Consider the following 19180-nt stretch of genomic DNA (forward strand, 5'->3'; position numbering starts at 1 on the left):
TATGTGTGTTTCTGTCTGCGTGTGTGTGTGTGTGTGTGTGTGTGTATGTGTGTGTTTTAGTGTGTGTGTGTGTGTGTGTGTGTGTGCGTATGTGTGAGTGTGTGTGTGTGTGTGTGTGTGTGTGTGTGTGTGTGTGTGTGTGTGTGTGTGTGTGTGTGTGTTAGGGCTGTCACTTTTTCCAAAAATGAAATTCGAACGAATTTCGAATGTCCATAATTAATTCGAATACATTCGAATACATTCGACCCCCCCCCCCCCCCCCCCCCATAGAACTATTAAAAAAAAAAAAAAAAAAAGAAACACAACAACTGTTGTCGTGTTTCTTTTTATTTCTTGTGGAAATCACGTATACCTACTGAATTCATAACAGCACAGGATAAAAACACATCTTTGATAACACCAGGGGCGCAGATGGGATTTTTGAACTGGGGGGGACCAAGCTGTCAGCAAATTATTTCAACTCAATAAGTTATTTTTGTGTAATTTGGGCTTTAACTAGCGCTCAAGTAGTTACTTTCGTAATAGCCTATGGGCCAATGGTTTGCACTGAAAAGGGTCAGGTTGATTTGGCTTTGTATATGTCATTATCATGTCAACTTCCTTTCCATCTGTGTCGCCTCCTGTCCCTCCTTGTTCTGTCCCTGCTTCTTCTGTCTGTATTCCTTCTTTCCCTCCTTCCTCATTCAGTCTTTTTCTACTGTGGCTGTCCCCTTCTTCTGTCTGTATTCCTTCTTTCCCTCCTTCCTCATTCAGTCTTTTTCTACTGTGGCTGTCCCCTTCTTCTGTCTGTATTCCTTATTTCCCTCCTTGTTCTGTCCCTGCTTCTTCTGTCTGTATTCCTTCTTTCCCTCCTTCCTCATGCTGTCTTTTTCTACTGTGGCTGTCCCCTTCTTCTGTCTGTATTCCTCCTTTCCCTCCTTGTTCTGTCCCTGCTTCTTCTGTCTGTATTCCTTCTTTCTCTCCTTCCTCATGCAGTCTCTTCCTTGACTGACTAGGGCCTGCTTCACTGTCATCAGGAATTGCCTGCAGGCCAGGAGGATAATGTTGACATTTTAAATCTTATAATTTCACTTAACAGTTGCTTATTAGTGTGCCTGGAAAAGCACACTACTACTATCCACCATAGTTATTATAATATTGTATTCTTCTCTACGTTATTCGGTCGACTACTCCTCCCAGTTTTGGTCGCACACACACAAAAAGGTACCAAAACGGCGGCTCGGTCGGGAGATTAGTGCTATGACTTTTCTAAGCCAAACAGTTTGCAGATAAATCTCCAAAAATCAGGCCATAAAAATGTATGGGTGTGTATTGGTAGAATGTTCACAGCTAGAGTGTGTGACATTATCACTAGAGTGTAGGTAGCTAGCTAGCTAAAGAGAATGACAAGGTATGGGCCAGAGCCAGGCACACTCAAAATGTCTTTAGGAATTTTCTAAGATTATACATAAAAATGAAAAAAACATTAAAGCGGCACCCACGGCATAAAAATACTTTTATTTTACATTTAGCCTACTTCAGGTAAATGCCGTTTATTAATGTCACTAGCTACTCAACAATACTAAACGATTAGCTGCCACATCTGGGAAAGTCAACAGGCAACAGGCGTAGGATAGGATAGCCTACTTACTTTGTTTGTTTTTTAAAAAAACACTGATTGTTTTTTGCTGCTTCATTTTGTTTCTTCATTGCACCCGCTCTGTCATAATGATCACCGCAACAGGTACAGGCGCGGCTGAGCAACCAGTTCCTCTTTAGGACCCTGGGGAGTGAGAGTCGTGCCTTATGGTGTGTTCAATTTACACTGAAAGTCGGAACTTGGAGCTCGCAACAACGTAACCCCAAAGTTGAGTGCTCCCAGCGCGTCCCAGCCTCACAAACGTAAAAACAAAACATGTAACTACTTTTTACGTGAGTAGCAGATAGCATGAATTCTATGTCTGGCTGGTGAGATTAATCCGACTTTCTGAGTTGGAGATCCAACTTCACGGGGGGTTCTGATTACAATTCTGACTTGGAGCACGGAAATTCTGACATTCGTGCACAACTGGAACGCACCATTAGTCGTAGCACACAAACGCCAGGCTCTCAATGCGCGCTGCGTGTAAATTAGTCGAACTAACGGAACGTTAATCCTCTGTTTTACCGGCGGTGTTTGTCCCCTTATGTAGTCTAACTAACGGAACATCAATCCTCAGTTTTGCCGGCGATGTTTGTCGCCTTATGTAGGGACAGAGTGGGGGGGTCACTATGAATCTGAGGGGGACATGTCCCCCCCGTCCCCGTCCCCATCTGCGCGCATGGATAACACATTTGTAAACACAACAAGAGGAAGCTCCGACACACAAGTGCGGCTGTCTTTTACGCATTAACAATAACTGCTCGGAGCGCGATATGCGGAGCGCATGTCGTCCATGGCACACACAGCCTATATAAACGAACAATCTGTGAGGCCGACCTCCAACACGGCATGCTGCTCTTTTGTACTTGTAAAGAAAATTACAAGTAGTCTCGCAGCTCTCCGTTACCGCTGCAGCTGCAGCCGCTACAGGCTGCCCATCGCGCCCAGCGCAGCAGCGGACTTTTCTCCCTGTCGTGTGCGATCAGTGTCGGTCTCCGTTTCAATGAGCTCGTGTGAGAGGCTTTCAGTCACGAGATGTTTCTGTGCAGGGGAAAGGTGGACTAACCGGGAGAAGCGGGGATCCAGGAGGGCCGCTTTATTGAGGAAAAGCCACTCGCCGCTCTCTTCTTTATAGCGCATTTTTACAGTTCGAATGGAGAATTACACTTCGAATTCGAACTTTTCACCCCACCTTCGAACGAATATTCGAACTTCGAATAAAAAGTGACAGCCCTAGTGTGTGTGTGTGTGTGTGTGTGTGTAATTTGTGTTGTGTAATGTGTAAAGCATGCGCAATATCTGTCTGAGCATGTGGATTAGGTGTGTGTGTTGGTGAACACTGAAATACTATACCTGAGGGCTATAAAAACTGAACGTGATGTCACAGTGAAATGGTGACGCAATCGCATCTAGTTATTCTAAAATCAACTTGAACAGTGTCTTATAAACCGCTGCCCTTGATTGACTGAAACAGTTGCTGAGTGACCTCATAACCTGGGTCTCGAATCACAAAAGTAGGTTTTCTCTTAAAAATATTCTCAGGATTATATGGCACGGAGCCCATCACAAATACGAATTCTGTGCCGAGTGAATTCATACTGCTACAGTTTAACAACAGTGCTGGATGTCTCCTTCTCCTTAAGATTGCCTTCATCGATAGATGCGTAAGGGGGAATATACCAGCACTTTGCCTGTTGATTGAGAATGGCAAAGCTTCCCAAACCAACCGCCCTCCTAATAAGTGTTCATGGTTTCCATGGGTCTCCCAGCCTGCCCACACATGCAGCACCAGGTGGGGGTGTTAACAGTGGGATCTGGTTGGTGGATCTCAGGGGGACGGTGGTGTAGTCTGCACATTAGTTCTGCCCATCGGTTCAGTGTTGCCAGTGGTCTGTTCGTACACAGCCATCGTGTGTCGAGCCAGCACAAGTGTGTCCGCACGCTCGCACACAAACGCACACGCACACACACAGACACAAACCCACATGCACGCATGCGTGCACATGCACGTGAATAGGAATAAATAGCGGCTCCCAAAATCTCAAACCAATCCGCACGTACACACGAATACACACGAATGTGTGTCGTGCGCGTACACACACACACACACACACACACACACACACACACACACACACACACACACACTTATCCTCTGCCTTAAGAATCCTTCCAGATTTGCTGGATGAGGGAGGTGTGTGTGTGTTTGAAGAGAGGGCAGGAGTTCACATGAAACACACGTGGCTTACAAGGGCTTTCCTCCAGGGAACAGCCCTCTTCCTCTCTCTCTCTCCCTCTCTCTCTCCCTCTCCCTCTCCCTCTCCCCCTCCCTCTCTCTCTCTCCCTCTCCCTCTCCCTCTCCCTCTCCCTCTCCCTCTCTCTCTCTCTCTCTCTCCCTCTCCCCCTCTCTCTCTCTCCCTCTCTCTCTCTCTCCCTCTCCCTCTCCCTGTGTCTATCTCCACCAGAGAGTCAAGCTAAGATCTAGTAAAGCTAAGAGGTAGGCTCAGTAGCCCAGTCGTTCATTGTGCAATGCTCCTAGAAAGTTCACGGAGATGGTCTTTCTATACCGGGAGGGGATTTTATTAAACATTCACTGGAGGCGAAACAGGAGTAAGGAAAAGGCCCAGGTAATTTGCTACTGCTCTGTAAATCACTTCAACTCCTAAGAGCTTTCTTTAAAATGCGTATGAAACGGTTGTTATTTATTTATACGGTTACTATCGTGGCTTATTGACGCTAGCGTTCTTCCTCTGTCAGTACGATATACTGTACTTCATTTGTATTTTATTTGACGTATCGTTGCACTCTCTTAGTAGGCAGGTGAGAAGGATTTCATAGAAGCGAAAGCCGGTACTGCAACCTATAGCAAATACTTTATCAAGTGTTTCCCTAGGACTGAGATCCACAGTAAACGGAGCTATCGCCACACTTGGGTACCATCTGTGAACGGAGGGGGATTCAGTTCCGAGCTGGTTGCTTTACGACTGCTAGGGGCTTCAGTGCAAATAAGCCTTCAGTGAGAGTGTTCGGTGAGGTAGGGGGGTAGGGGGTCTTCTACACACACCAGTGCATCTTTTGGCTGTCCTTCAGGTAACGTAACCCAATGTTTGGGTGTTTTTTTTACATGGCGTTTTGAGGGGAATTATGGAGTGATCCGGATTTGGGGGATTTTTGTCGGATATGGTTAAAGCAAAGTTCTCGGTCGTAGTTGTTTCTGTTCAGACGGGAAGGAGCCTTGAACATAGAAGATATCAAGAAGGAAAATTGTCTGACACGTTTCTTTGAAAGTGTCGGGGTTTAATCACAAAAGCTGGTTTAAGTGATTATGGCGATCATGGATATTAGTAGTTATTTAGAGGATTAGCAGTCACTTTGATTCAAAGCGTATAGAGATACAGACGAGAGGAGACGGGGGGTGGCGTCATGGTCGGTGTGCTTATGAGTAGTGCAAGGATGAGGGGATGGAACCAAGAAACTTCTGGATATGGGGATCATGCTCCTAGCCTCTGTTGTGTTTGTAGTGCAGCTCGATTATGGAAAAAATCCTAATCACGATTATTTTGGTCAATATTGAAATCACGATTGTTCAATCGATTATTTTTTGAGTTTGAAAACATGATGCACTTATTCAGCATGTCTCTCCCAAAAAACACTTTGTAACTGAGAACATTGAAATTTTGCCTTAAAAAAATACACAAAATGGTCAAATAGAAAATATTCAAATCTAAAATAATTTACAGATATGTATCAGGGTGTTCTGCAATTTCTATTAAAAGTTTAATGAAGAAAATATATAAATTAAAAAAAATAACTTTTCAACTCGATTATATTAGCTTAGTGAGCGTTTGCCACGCAATCAAATTCGATTAATCACCCAGCCCTATGTGTACATCTATGACGCTGTTTCAAATGTGTAGGCATGGTTGTGAATGTTTGAGTTGTGACTGGGGAATGGTTTCATTTTCATTTGTATCATATCTTTATTTATTCCGGAGTTTTTCAAGAAGATAATTATATTACAAAATAAGAGTTTGTTTGATACATCTGCTGTAATTGATGTTTTTATGCACCACAACATAATATCACTTTTTCTACGGCTACAGCTGCCATTGTTGAGATTCATTGCAAGGATGTTTGACATCAGTGTGACAACCAATTTATTTCTTTATATTTCCCCGTGGCAGCCAATTTAACATAGTTGAAGGACTTGTAACTAAGACGCCGGCGATTCAATTTCAAGACGGCAGATTTGACGAAAGCAACTGTTTTAGGGAGCTCATTTTCACTCTAAGAAAAATCGGAAAAACTGTTTAGTGGCACCAGGCGTGTCCACAAGACAACTCCTTACAGCTTGAATATCCTTCCAGTTGATGATCCAGCTGTTGAGACATGCATGAGCGCATTCTCGTATCTTCTTATACTCTGCTAACAGCTGAGAGGTCTGTCACTGGCTGTTAACTCAAGAGTGATTTACAGACCCCTGCTCTGTCTCCCATGGACATACCTGACGGCAGGTGGGCCGTCACATGGCCTATTTTCTCTTTCTCTTTTATTGTTGTTTTAAAGTGATGACGGTAACATGGTCGGTCATGGCTTCCCACTGATTGATTATCGCTTTATGAAGATCCTTCTCTTGCAAATGCGTGCGATACTTTTAAATAACTCATCCACGGGGTTACGTGTTGATATGAACACAACTGTTTCCCACAGTGTCTCAGAGACACTGGTCTGAGTGTCCTGAAGGCGTCAGTGTTCTTAGATCCAGGCAATGAAAACAGTTTCCATAAAGTGTTGAGGAGGACCACTTACACGACAACAACGTCTTCTGGAACATATGTTGGATTTTCTGGACACTGAAGCCTTCAGGACCCTCAAGGCCGGGGAATACTGTCACCAGTGTCTCTGGTTGTTGACGAGATGCTGTGACAAGACTGAAGGTGCGAACACACCAAGCGCGTACCTCGCGTACCATGTACGTGCGTAACGCAGCGAAAATGTTGCTTGACCATTTTGTGTCAAAAATGGTCAGATACGCGCGTACGCATATGCGCGTAGATGAGACCGCCCAAAACTCCCCCCCCCCCCCCCCCCCCAGCCTGTGGCTGCGCTGGATTTAGGAGTCTGAGGAAGGAAACCCAAACGCCGCTGTTTTTGGATGGATGATCTCGGATATAAATAACAATAATCGGGTTAAATAACTTCACATGGTGTGTCTGGTGTGTTTCCAGCATTCGTAGTGTTGATCAGCAGAGAAATAGTCCGCCAAGACGTTGAGGTTGCTTAGCAATCAGAGACTCTGTCCATGCAAGTGAACGGAGCGTTCACTCTTCGTCATAACTATCAAACCAAACATCCTTCACATTCACCGAGCGAACATTATGAGAGTAAAATGCACATTTCTCGCTAGAAATGTTTCCATAAACGCATTTAATGGCGTAACTATGTTACTATTTCCACTCAGAATAAAGAAAGTTGCCGGCCGTGGCTGCCATGGACATGGCTGCTCTGGAGTCCGAGGTAGGAAACCCAAACGCCGCCGTGTTTGGGTGATAGAGTTTAGATCGGGTTAGATTAAATATTCTCGGATATAAATAACAATAATCGGGTTAAATAACTTCACATGGTGTGTCTGGTGTGTTTCCAGCATTCGTAGTGTTGATCAGCAGATATATAGTCCGCCAAGACGTTGAGGTTGCTTAGTAACCAGAGACTCTGTCCATGCAAGTGAACGGAGCGTTCCCTCTTCGTCATAACTATCAAACCAAACATCCTTCACATTCACCGAGCGAACATTATGAAAGTAAAATGCACATTTCTCGCTAAAAATGTTTCCATAAAAGCATTTAATGGCGTAACTATGTTACTATTTCCACACAGAATAAAGAAAGATGTCGGCCGTATGCTTCTGTCCAAGCTCACTACTCTCTGCCAGTGACGTCGGGTCAAGCTCAACGCTGATTGGCTATTGCGGCGCGTATGAGCGTAAAAAGTTACATTTTTTGAACTCCTCGCGTACATGTACGCGCGTATATGTACGCGCGTATATGTACGCGCGTATATGTGCGCGCGTATATATACGGGCGTATATGTACGGGCGTATATGTACGCGCCTCATACGCCCCTACAGCGAGTAAAATGTTGCTTGGTACGCATGATACGCGTGTACGCACCTCATACGCGCGTAAACCAATGCTTCCCTATGGAAAAATTGCCGATTTTATACGCGTGGTACGCAGGTAACGCGTTTGGTGTGGCCGTACCTTAGGGAAGTCGGAGAGGGGCAGAATGTGCCCGCTGGTCTTGTGATGCAGGGATTCTTCTTGGTGCTTCAGGGCAAGCACCAACACATCAGCACCGCTGGGCGTTTGGAGTCAAGAACTCAATGACTCAATGTTCTTGCCCAATTGTGGAATGGAAAAACATGGAGCAGCGAGTGGTTCATATTTCTTATACTGTAATCAGCCCTGTCATACTTTGGGAATATTGTGCGCATACCTGCGTGGGTTGGTGTGTTTGTTTGTGTGTGTGTGTGTGTGTGTGTGTGTGTGTGTGTGTGTGTGTGTGTGTGTGTGTGTGTGTGTGTGTGTGTGTGTGTGTGTGTGTGTGTGTGTTACACGTTGTGTATAGGTTGTGCGATTGCAGCATTGTCGTATTATTATTATTCAATTAATTATTATTGTATTATTAAAACTAGTAAAACAATATAGGGTAAAGGTTGGGGTTAAATTAATTAACAGATTAATTTAATTAACAGGATTAAATACAAAATACTGTGATTACTTTATTAATCCTGAGGAAAATTGTTACTGATACAAGATTGCTTTGATTGCTCAATACATTTAAAAGTGAAAAGAAATAAAAGGACCAAAGAATATAACCGAAAAAGTTTGGCTTACAAGGGATACACGCAATAAAATGTAGATAGTAAATATGCACACATACATAAAATTGTACTCAACTCCAAATATGATGCAACTTTTATTGTGAAGCCTCATCACCTATCTCCTACCGCTCTCTCCTTCCTTCAAGCAGGTGATCTCGGACCTGGAGTCATGGAACGAGGAGCTGTCCCAGCAGATGGGCGAGTTTGACACAGAGGACCTGCCCCTGGCAGAGCAGCGTCTGCAGCACCACGCCGACAAGGCCCTCACCATGAACAACCTCACCTTCGACGTCATCCACCAGGGCCAGGAGCTGCTGCAGTATGTCACCGAGGTGCAGGCGTCCGGTGAGTGGGGAGCCCTTAGACTAGGGATTCTCTTTTAAGACCCAGCGAAACCAAAAACCACTATATTCCTCATATTATCGTCTTTGTTAATGTCCACGTCCAAGTGAGGGTTTGGATTCTCTGACACCCAAAGTATAACGCTACGGTATGTGGGGGATTTCATATGCAACATCGCTTATTACAAACGCTCATAACAGTTACACAAAGACAGTAGGCAAGGCAAGGCAAGGCAACCTTATTTATATAGCACTTTTCATACACAAGGCAGACTCAAAGTGCTTCACATATAAACATTGTCATACAATAAAATAAAATAATAGGTAAGTAAAAGAAAAACATATGCAAAAAATAGAAAGTTAAAAAGGCATTTTAGTATTAAAATAGAAAATAAAGGCAAATGTTAAAAAAGCTTTTTAGAAAGTGCAATGTATTTAAGATTTAGCAGAAAGCTATAGCAAACATAAAAGTCTTCAGTCTTGTTTTAAAGGTGCTCAGAGTTGGGGCAAGTCTTAAATCCCCTGGGAGTTTATTCCAGCTATTTGTTGCGTAGTAACTAAATCCTGCTTTCCCATGTTCCCATGTTTTGGGGATAATTAACAGATTGGTCTTAGAGCTTCTTAGTGGTCTAAAAGGCTGATGTAGTGGAAGCATATCAGTTAAATATTTTGGGCCTAAACCATGTAGGGATTTATAGGTAAGCAACATGATTTTAAAATCAATTCTCTGACCTACAGGAAGCCAATGTAACGATTTCAGAATTGGTGTAATATGATCACATTTTTTGGTCTTTGTTAGAACTCTAGCAGCAGCATTCTGAACAAGCTGAAGCTTCCTCAGAGTTTGTTTTGGGAGACCTGTAAGGAGACCATTGCAGTAATCAAGCTTACTAGTGATAAAGGCATGTACAAGTTTTTGTAAGTCTTCGGTGGACATGAGCCCTCTAAGTCTTGCTACATTTTTAAGGTGATAATATGCCGATTTGGTAACTGATTTGATGTGACTGTCAAAATGTAAATCTGAATCCATGATAACCCCTAGATTTCTGGCTTTGATTGAGGTTTTCAGGGACAGAGAGTGACCACAAGGTCCTACGATCGAACCTTGTGGGACTCCACATGTCACGTTGGTTGATTCTGATACAAAGTCGCCAATGGAAACAAAGTAGTTCCTATTTTGTTGGTAGGACCTGAACCAATTTAAGACAGTGCCTGAAAGCCCCACCCAGTTTTCTAACCTTTCCAGAAGTAATGTATGGTCTACAGTGTTGAATGCAGCACTGAGGTCAAGTAGCATTAGTATTGAGGTTTTGCCAGAGTCTGTGTTAAGACGGATGTCCTTTACAACTTTAATAAGGGCGGTCTCAGTGCTGTGCAGGGGTCAAAATCCTGATTGGAAGGTGTCATAGCAACCAGTTGATGCCAGGAAGTGATTTAGTTGCTGGAGGACAACTTTCTCAATGATTTTACTTATGAATGGTAGATTTGATATTGGTCTGTAGTTGTTAATAATAGAGGCATCTAGGCTCCGCTTTTTTAGAAGGGGTTTAATGACTGCAGTTTTCAAAGCTTTTGGGAAATTGCCTGACTGGAGAGAGTTGTTAACTATCTGCAATATGTCTACTGCTAGGCAGTCGAAAACATTCTTAAAGAGGTTGGTAGGTATAGTATCAAGGCAACAGGTGGATGGCTTTAGTTGTGTCACAGTTTCCATAAGATTTTGAGAGTCGATAACATTAAAGCATGCCATCCTTGCCACGTAATTTTTGCCTGAACAGGGTTGTAGTCCAACATTTTTGTTTGAAGTGGAGATATTGATGGCGCGTCTGATACCTTCAATTTTATCAATATAAAAAGCTGCAAACTCATTGCATTTCTGCGTGGAATGGAGATCAGGTGGAATTTCTGTTGGGGGGTTGGTCAGTCTGTCAACAGTTGCAAATAGGGTTTTTGCATTATTATGCCGCTTTTCCACTGCATGGTACCAGCTCGACTCGACTCGACTCAGCTCGCATTTTTGGCGTTTCCACCGCGAAAACATGGTATCTGGTACCTGAAGTGGCTGCTTTTTTTAGTACCGCCTCGCTCTAGGTTCCAAGCGAGCTGAGCCGATGCTAAAAGGTGGCGTCGGCAGACGGCCGGCCACTGATTGGCCAGAGAGTGTGACAAAGTCACGAGAGCGACATGGCAACCATGCTGGTAACAGCCATAGCAGCGCCGCAGCCAACATATTCCACTTCTTCAACTTCTTCAACATGCCAGCTAATAATACGAACACGAATACCATCACATCGATGTCCTCCATTGTTGTTATGTGGGTTCTGTCCATGTGTGGGTTGCGTAGGTGTTGTTTGCGTCGCGTACAAAAATACGTCACTGCCCTTTCGCGCAGCCGACCCCGCCCACGTCCAGGAGGTACTATTTGCGGTGGAAAACGACCCGTGCTGCTACCGTGTCGAGTCGTGTCGAGTCGAGTCGAGTCGAGCTACATGTGCGGTGAAAAAGCGGCATTAGTGTTGGTTTTAATGATATTCGAGAAAAATGTTTCTCTAGCATTTTTTAAGTCTAAATTGTAGGCACGGAGGCTCTCTTTATAGATATCATGGTGAATATGAAGTTTTGTTTTACGCCAGATGCGTTCAACCTTCCTGCATTCCTTTTTCTGTGCTGTTACAGAAGCAGCTTTTCTCCAGGGTGCCTTTTGCTTTCCAGAAATTGTTTTAACCTTATAAGGTGCAATGACATCTATGACTTTCAAAATTTTCAAATTAAAGTTTTCTACAAGATCATCAGCAGAACATGGGTTTAGAGGTGGTAGCAAGGAGATGGCCTTTTTAAAAAGTACATTAGAATCTTCTAATGTACTAATGTCCTAAAGTTGGCATCGTAACCGTGGGGATAACATGCCCCCCTCTTACCTAGAACTCTGCTTGAAACTGCCAGTGAGACCAAAAGCGTGTTTTTTTTGTTTTGTTTTGTTTTAAAGATAGGGTATGTAGTTTGCGAGTGACCTGCCAGAATAGGCTTTATTTTTTGAGGGATCCAACCTACGTCTCCCTTTAGGTCTCCCTACAAACCCACTTTACCCCAAACACATGAAGAGCTTGCTAGCTTTAGCCTAAGGGTCTGCCTGGCCTTGTGGAAGACTGGGGCAGAGTGCAGGCAGGTAACCGGGTAGGTAGGTAGACAGAGTGGTATAGGCCAGCCAATTGTTACATTGACATTATTACATGGATGCAGCAGGCATAATTGCAAAATAGAAAAAAAAAAAAGCCTACCGTAGCTCTAAATATTTTTGCATGCCTTCCATGATCAAATACATAGCAATCCATGCTGTTTTGTCACAGTGACCAAAATGATAATTTAGGAAAAAATCCTATTTTGGCCAATATAAAAAATAGGTTGGAGCTGTTTTTTTTTATTTACTTACTTACGTATGTTACATGTAATAATGACTTGAGAGAACACTGATACATGAGAACAACCTGTTCACTATGATCACACCTCGCGTCTTCCGTTCAAAAGTTCACACCCCTACCGAAGAAGATCTAAACAAAACGGACAAGCTTATACATTATAGCAACAGGTCAACCTTACGTCCAGCCCTCTCCCTCCCTCCGTCAGGCGTGGAGCTGCTGTGCGACCGCGACGTGGACATGGCCACGCGGGTGCAGGACCTGCTCGAGTTCCTCCACGAGAAGCAGCAGGAGCTGGACCTGGCAGCGGAGCAGCACCGCCGCCACCTGGAGCAGTGCGTCCAGCTGAGGCACCTGCAGGCCGAAGTCAAGCAGGTGGGCTGGAGCGCCGCCACGAGCTAACGGGCTAGCGTGCTAACGTGCTAACAAATGCACACACACACAAACAAACAGGCAGACACACACACACAAACACGTACACGTACATACAAATGGGCACATACATGCTTGTACACACACACACACACACACAGACACACATATATATACACACGCACAAACGCGCACAAACATGGAAACGTGCACATTCATGGAAACGTGCACATTCATACAGGCTTGCACGTGCACACACATGTGCACGCGCGCACACACACACGAACACACATGGGGGATCGCCTGGCAAGCATGCATCCATGCAAGTGTAGGTGAAGCTAATGCTAAGCTAGCCTGGTTTGTAGACACAATACAACTGGAATGTTTCCATGCATTGATGCTGCTTCATGGTGTGTCCAGGCGGTCCTTTGTGTCATGCATGAATCCATGTCTAAAAAGGGTGGGTGATTCGTGACACCTCTTAGGCGGAGGCTACGCAGGGCTATTTGGAGGGGGGGATGGGGGGGGGGGCGAGGAGACGTTGTTGACATGGCAACCGCAGCACACGGTCAAAGGTCGACGGCACGTGTCAGAACTGAACAAGCACAGACAGACAGACACAGACAGACAGACAGACACACCTATGGCCAAATAAGCGCTGGCCGTGTCGGGGTTGATGTCAAACACTCACTCACACACACACACAGACACGCCAATACAAACACACACACACACACACACACACACACACACACACACACACACACACACACACACACACACACACACATACACACAGACACACAGACACACACTCACTCCAGCAACATACACACATTCCTCCATGTGTTGCAGTGGTGATGCGGCAGGGGGCGGGGCCGGGGTCTGTGTCTGTACACGAACGTAGCGGCGGGTGACTCATGCGGTGTCAACAAACACACCGCCCCTCGTCCGCGCCTCCCCTCCCTGTCTTACGCACCAGGAGTTATAGTTTCAGGTGGTACGGAGATGGAGGTTAACATTAGTAACATGGAAATTGCTAATCTGTGCCTTTCAGCTTTCAAAGGCATTACGGCTATAGGGAAATTACAAATGAACGATCGGTTTTGGTGTGTAAACTACCAGGTTTTGTGTGTTGGTGTACTGTTGAGCTGAACTAGTTGTGGGTACTCGGTTTGTGATGTTGTTGGGTAGATGTTAGATGGCTCATCGTTCACTGATTTCTTTTTAAGATTTTTGCTTATTTTTAAGAAAAAAGGCAATATAAGGCATCATAAAATAAATTATCTTAATAATCGTAGTAAGAAACACATCCCCAAGAAGATTTAATATCAAAATGAGAAAGAGAAACAGGATATAAGCCTTCAAGGCAAGTTTGATTATCTAGATCCTTCAAATACAAGACCATAGTGCTTCACAAAGGAATAAATCACGCATAAAGTCATTAAAAGGACAACCATTAAAAGAAAATAAACAAAACAAGGAGAAATGTAAGCAGAATAATACAAAAGTATAACATGAGGATATAAGAAATCAAGTGGTGAAAAACAGAGTAGATAATTAACTAGAAAAGAGTGCTGTAGTGCAAAGCGAGGTTGGAAATATTTTTTAATAAAGCCACATAGATTAAGACATAAAGAAACGTTAAATGGCTTAGATCAAGTGAAGGGATTGGAACAACAGTTCAAAAGTCGTAAATCAATTAGACCAAGCCGGTATGAAACTAAAACTTTGATTCTGAAAAAAGTTTAAATGATATCGAAATTGGTTGAAAATTGACTTAGTTATGTCTTAAACATTTTGAAGTACCAGAGGACGGCTCTGCCGTCCTCCCATTGACTCCTATGTTTAAAAAAATATTATATTTTAAAAGTAGAATATCTTAAAAAGTATAAAATATTTATATTTGAATGGAGTCTCTAGGTGAAAAATTTAGGCAGGAGATAGTTCCCAAAGTTTGCAGAGAATAATAAAGAAAGAAAGAAAGAAAGAAAGAAAGAAAGAAAGAAAGAAAGAAAGAAAGAAAGAAAGAAAGAAAGAAAGAAAGAAAGAAAGAAAGAAAGAAAGAAAGAAAGAAAGAAAGAAAGAAAGAAAGAATAAAACTTATGAAGAACAATAGTTGAGCGCTGCATGCAGCACTCACCTAATAAAACGCTTCATAACTACACCAAGATTTCAGATTTATTCTTCAATGCCACTGATTCAGATTCACTTCAAGCGTTTACTTTAAATCTTTCCTCTTTGGCATCAAATATTATTATTCCAGTGTTTATCTTTAATTAGCCGGAGGGACTTGGGGCAAATCCAGTCCTTCATTCGCTCCATGCACTTGATCAGTGTTGGTTTTCCAAATCTGCTAAAGTGGGTTCCTAAGTATAAAAATATCAAGGCAACGCAATAATTTATCCTTGGGGGACCCCACAAGTCCTTTTAGTTCGCTCAGATAAGTAGAGGAAAAACAAGCTGTTGCATGAAGTAAAACATCTAAAAATTCTGCGTGTGAAACTCACTTTTAAACATTTCCAAGTCGTATTTCTGTCTCACAATTCAAACTCTGTAGTCCCTCGCCGACTGACTCATTCGCTGCAGCATGCTGAGAAAGTGGAGCAATCCACTAACGCAGAACTAGGACACAACTGCTGGCCATTAATCCTCGCCCTGTTTCGGTTTATTTATTATTTGCTCTGACATAAAGGGGATTTGGTGTTTGTACATGAGCCGTATTATGTATTTTGTGTTTTTCCGACTTGTAAGATTGGACCTTACAAGATGCGGGTTATGGGGTTGTATGTATAAATATGTCTTCATCTTAAACCTGCTGTACGAACATGTACATTGAGTTTTAACATGATGCTGTACATTTGTGTTCTTAATTATCTGGAAAGTACAGTGACTGATACGAAAACATGAGGTACAAGCTAACTGTGAGCTCAGGGATGCACACACATGCACACGCACACACGCACACACAAAGACACAAACACGCACACCCACAACGACACAGACACACACACACACATACACACACACACAGACTAAGATACATACACACACACAAAGACACATGTGTGGATCAGAGTCTAGCCATAAGTCCCCTGGGTAAACACATGTTAATATGCGCTGTTTCACGAAGACACTTCCAAATCAGGACACTTGTGATCATCACAAATGCAGATGCTTACACGGCTAGTGTAAAGTACCGGAAACAACACCCGCACACCCACAAACACACACACACACACACACACACACACACAAACAAGCGCACACACACGCGCGCACACAGGCGTTGCATCGTCATTTCTCTTTCTTTTGTGTTTTGTACGACCAAGCCCGCATTCCACACGCTGTGTGTCAGGGGAACAGAGCAGGTGTGTGTGCTGAGTCAGAAACTGCGGGAGAAACAGACTGGAGTCAGGGGGGGGGGAAAGCTCACATGCAAGGGGGATGTAAGTGTGTGCAACGGCCAGGTGCACTTCCATCATGTGAAGGAAGGGTGTTTTGGTCAGTGTGTCAATTGCTGGGGCACAATGTTGACGTTCAATTTAGAAAACAATCCATTGTACTGATTTCATTGAACTAGAAAAGTGTCTAATGAAATACTAATTGTAGCTAATTAAAGACTCCATAGGTTATCTTAAAGTCTCCATGAGGTGGAAGTTAATCATAATAATGATTTCTTCTCCGCTTGCATAGTTTGAGGTGCAGTCATTCTCCAAGCATGTCTACTTTATGTCCGACATGAATTAACACTTAATATTATGTGCAGACATGTCACGTTAAAAAAATAAATGGTATAGGCGTTTTTGTGCCTTTATGGACCGGAGATTGAAGAGAGACAGGAAAGCGGGTTGGAGAAGAGGGGGAATTACTGATAGCATAGGGTCACTGGTGGGAATCGAACCTTCGTCACTACAATGTGTATTCATCAGTTTGCACACTAGGGAGTTGAGCCACCGAGCCCATCTCAAACCATATATTATGCATTTGGAAATATTCTCATATGTCTGTGTATGGAAAGGGACGAGGGAGAGAGGGACAATGTGAGAAAATGAAAAGTCCACAACATTAATGCACAGTGATATTTGCCATGACCGAGTTCTGACCTGTAACACATGCGCTTTGTGCGTGTGCGTGTGCGTGTGCGTGTGTGTGTGTGTGTGTGTGTGTGTGTGTGTGTGGGCTCACATGGTTTTATGCAGGCGTGCCTGCTGCATTTTCCACCGTGCAGTATCCTGAGATAAAACATTTGAATAAATACAATAACATCCGTTTTCATAATATGCTAACTAGCAATCATTTTGAAATGACGTTGACGCTGAAACTAGGGACTAATATTAACGTGTGTATCTGTGTGTGTGCGGGTGTGTGTATGTGTCTGTGTGTCTGTGTGCGCGTGTTTGTCTGTGTGTGTGTGTGCGTGTTACAGGTGCTGGGCTGGATCCGGAACGGGGAGTCCATGCTGAACGCCGGGCTGATCACTGCCAGCTCCCTGCAGGAGGCGGAGCAGCTGCAGAAGGAGCACGAACAGTTTCAGCACGCCATCGAGGTACGGGTCGTCCCGCGCTTCACCGGCGGTCCGCCACGCGCACAAGGCTCACCTGTTCACCGCGTTCAAACGCATCGTTCGCCGCCCTTCCGTTCTTTCCGTTTACCTTCTTTCTGTTTTTTCCCGTCCCTTCGTTCCGACCCAGTGTGATCGCTCTCCCCCTGCTGGGCCATTTCCCTTCACATCTGAGGACATTTAAAAGGATGCTTCAGATTTGCATACCGCCTAACCAGCCCTCGTCCCGAGAGACATCATGCATTATTAATAAACATTCTCTCTCTCTCTCTCTCTCTCTCTCTCTCTCTCTCTCTCTCTCTCTCTCTCTCTCTCTCTCTCTCTCTCTCTCTCTCTCTCTCTCTCTCTCTCTCTCTCTCTCTCTCTCCCCATCTATCTCTCCGTCTCTCTTTCTCCCTCTCTCTCTCTCTCTCTTTCTCTCCGTCTATCTCTCCCTCCATCTATCTCTCTCTCCGTCTCTCTCTCTCTCTCTCTCTCTCCGTCTCTCTCTCTCTCTCTCTGTCTATCTCTCGCTTTCTGTCTCTCTCACCTCTAGCGAGCTGCCTTACTCCTTCCTTTTAAAAAACTTTCTTTCCTTTACCCTCCTGAATCAGGTTCATTTTAATGCAGGTCTGCACCTGACCTACTTACACACACACACACACACACACACACACACACACACACACACACACACACACACACACACACACACACACACACACACACACACACACACACAGAAACACACACACACACACAGGGACATATAAGCACACAGATACACACACACACACACACGGACATATAAGCACACAGATACACACACACAGATACACAGTTACACACAGAAAAAATAGGAACACAGGAGATAAGAAATTAACTGTACCTTTCATTAAATTACTTAGTATTTAACAACTTTATGCTGAGGTTAATGTAGTGGATATAATATAATGATTACTGCTAAACATGAACAGAGATCTTCTACCAGGGGGGGATTATGAAATCTTCAACCTTGACTTTGATGACGCGTGTTCCAACCGTACAAAACTCTCAGAACTGTAACTTTGTATCTGGGCTCCATTCCATTGTGCAGAAGACCCACCAGAGCGCCTTGCAGGTCCAGCAGAAGGCTGAGGCCCTACTGCAGGCCAACCACTACGACATGGACACCATCCGGGACTGTGCTGAGAAGGTAGACGCCCACACAAACACACACACACACAAGCACAAGCACACACACATACGCACACACACACACACAGACACACACACACACACACACACACACACACACACACACACACACACACACACACACACACACACACACACACACACACACACACACTCAAGCCAAACACAAAACTGCAATTACCGCTTAATATCATAACAGTGTGGCGCTACAATTTTAATACTGTTGACAACCGTATTTGAGTCAATCTCCGAAATACGCTTTAGGTACCTTGTTGTCCGCATCAAAACAGTATATTGTAAAATATATTGGACAGTGTAAACATACATTGAACGTTCAATGTTATATTATCTGTGTCAGAGGTTCCTGCAGTGACTATAATGTGCCTTGCCTTGCCTTGTATTTATCATGCGTGTCGATTTGCTCTATATTCTGATCAAAGAGGCCCCACTGACCTTGACTGTGTGACCTACAGGTGGCCGACCACTGGCAGCAGCTGATGCTGAAGATGGAGGACAGGCTTAAGCTGGTCAACGCGTCGGTGGCCTTCTACAAGACCTCCGAGCAGGTAGGCTCATTTTACCATGCAATGAAACACAGGATTATTGTCAGGTTCCTGCTACAAAATACCCCCAAACCCCTATTCCCTTGTTCTTTGTTCCTACCACTTTGTAATTCTACTAGCGTTAAGTACTTTTTGCTGCTCTTACATTTCCAGTGTGGTATTAATCCATTATTAACTATCTTATTTTATCCTAATTCTTGTTTTCTGTCTGTCTTAATCTATCAATCTGCATAATGTTCCAGTT

At 43.9% G+C, this 19180-nt stretch overlaps 1 protein-coding gene across 1 annotated transcript in view; it reads left to right on the forward strand.

Moving 5' to 3' along the window:
* The window catches only part of LOC132459085 (triple functional domain protein-like), an 84538-nt gene that overhangs the window by 12323 nt on the left and 53035 nt on the right, over nucleotides 1-19180 (forward strand). The window contains 5 exon segments of the mRNA XM_060053460.1: nucleotides 8654-8849; nucleotides 12470-12636; nucleotides 17063-17182; nucleotides 18273-18371; nucleotides 18847-18939. Coding sequence (XP_059909443.1) covers nucleotides 8654-8849; nucleotides 12470-12636; nucleotides 17063-17182; nucleotides 18273-18371; nucleotides 18847-18939 — 675 coding nt within the window.

The sequence above is a fragment of the Gadus macrocephalus genome, chromosome 6 (assembly GCF_031168955.1).
Source record: "Gadus macrocephalus chromosome 6, ASM3116895v1".
NCBI classification, from domain to species: domain Eukaryota; kingdom Metazoa; phylum Chordata; class Actinopteri; order Gadiformes; family Gadidae; genus Gadus; species Gadus macrocephalus.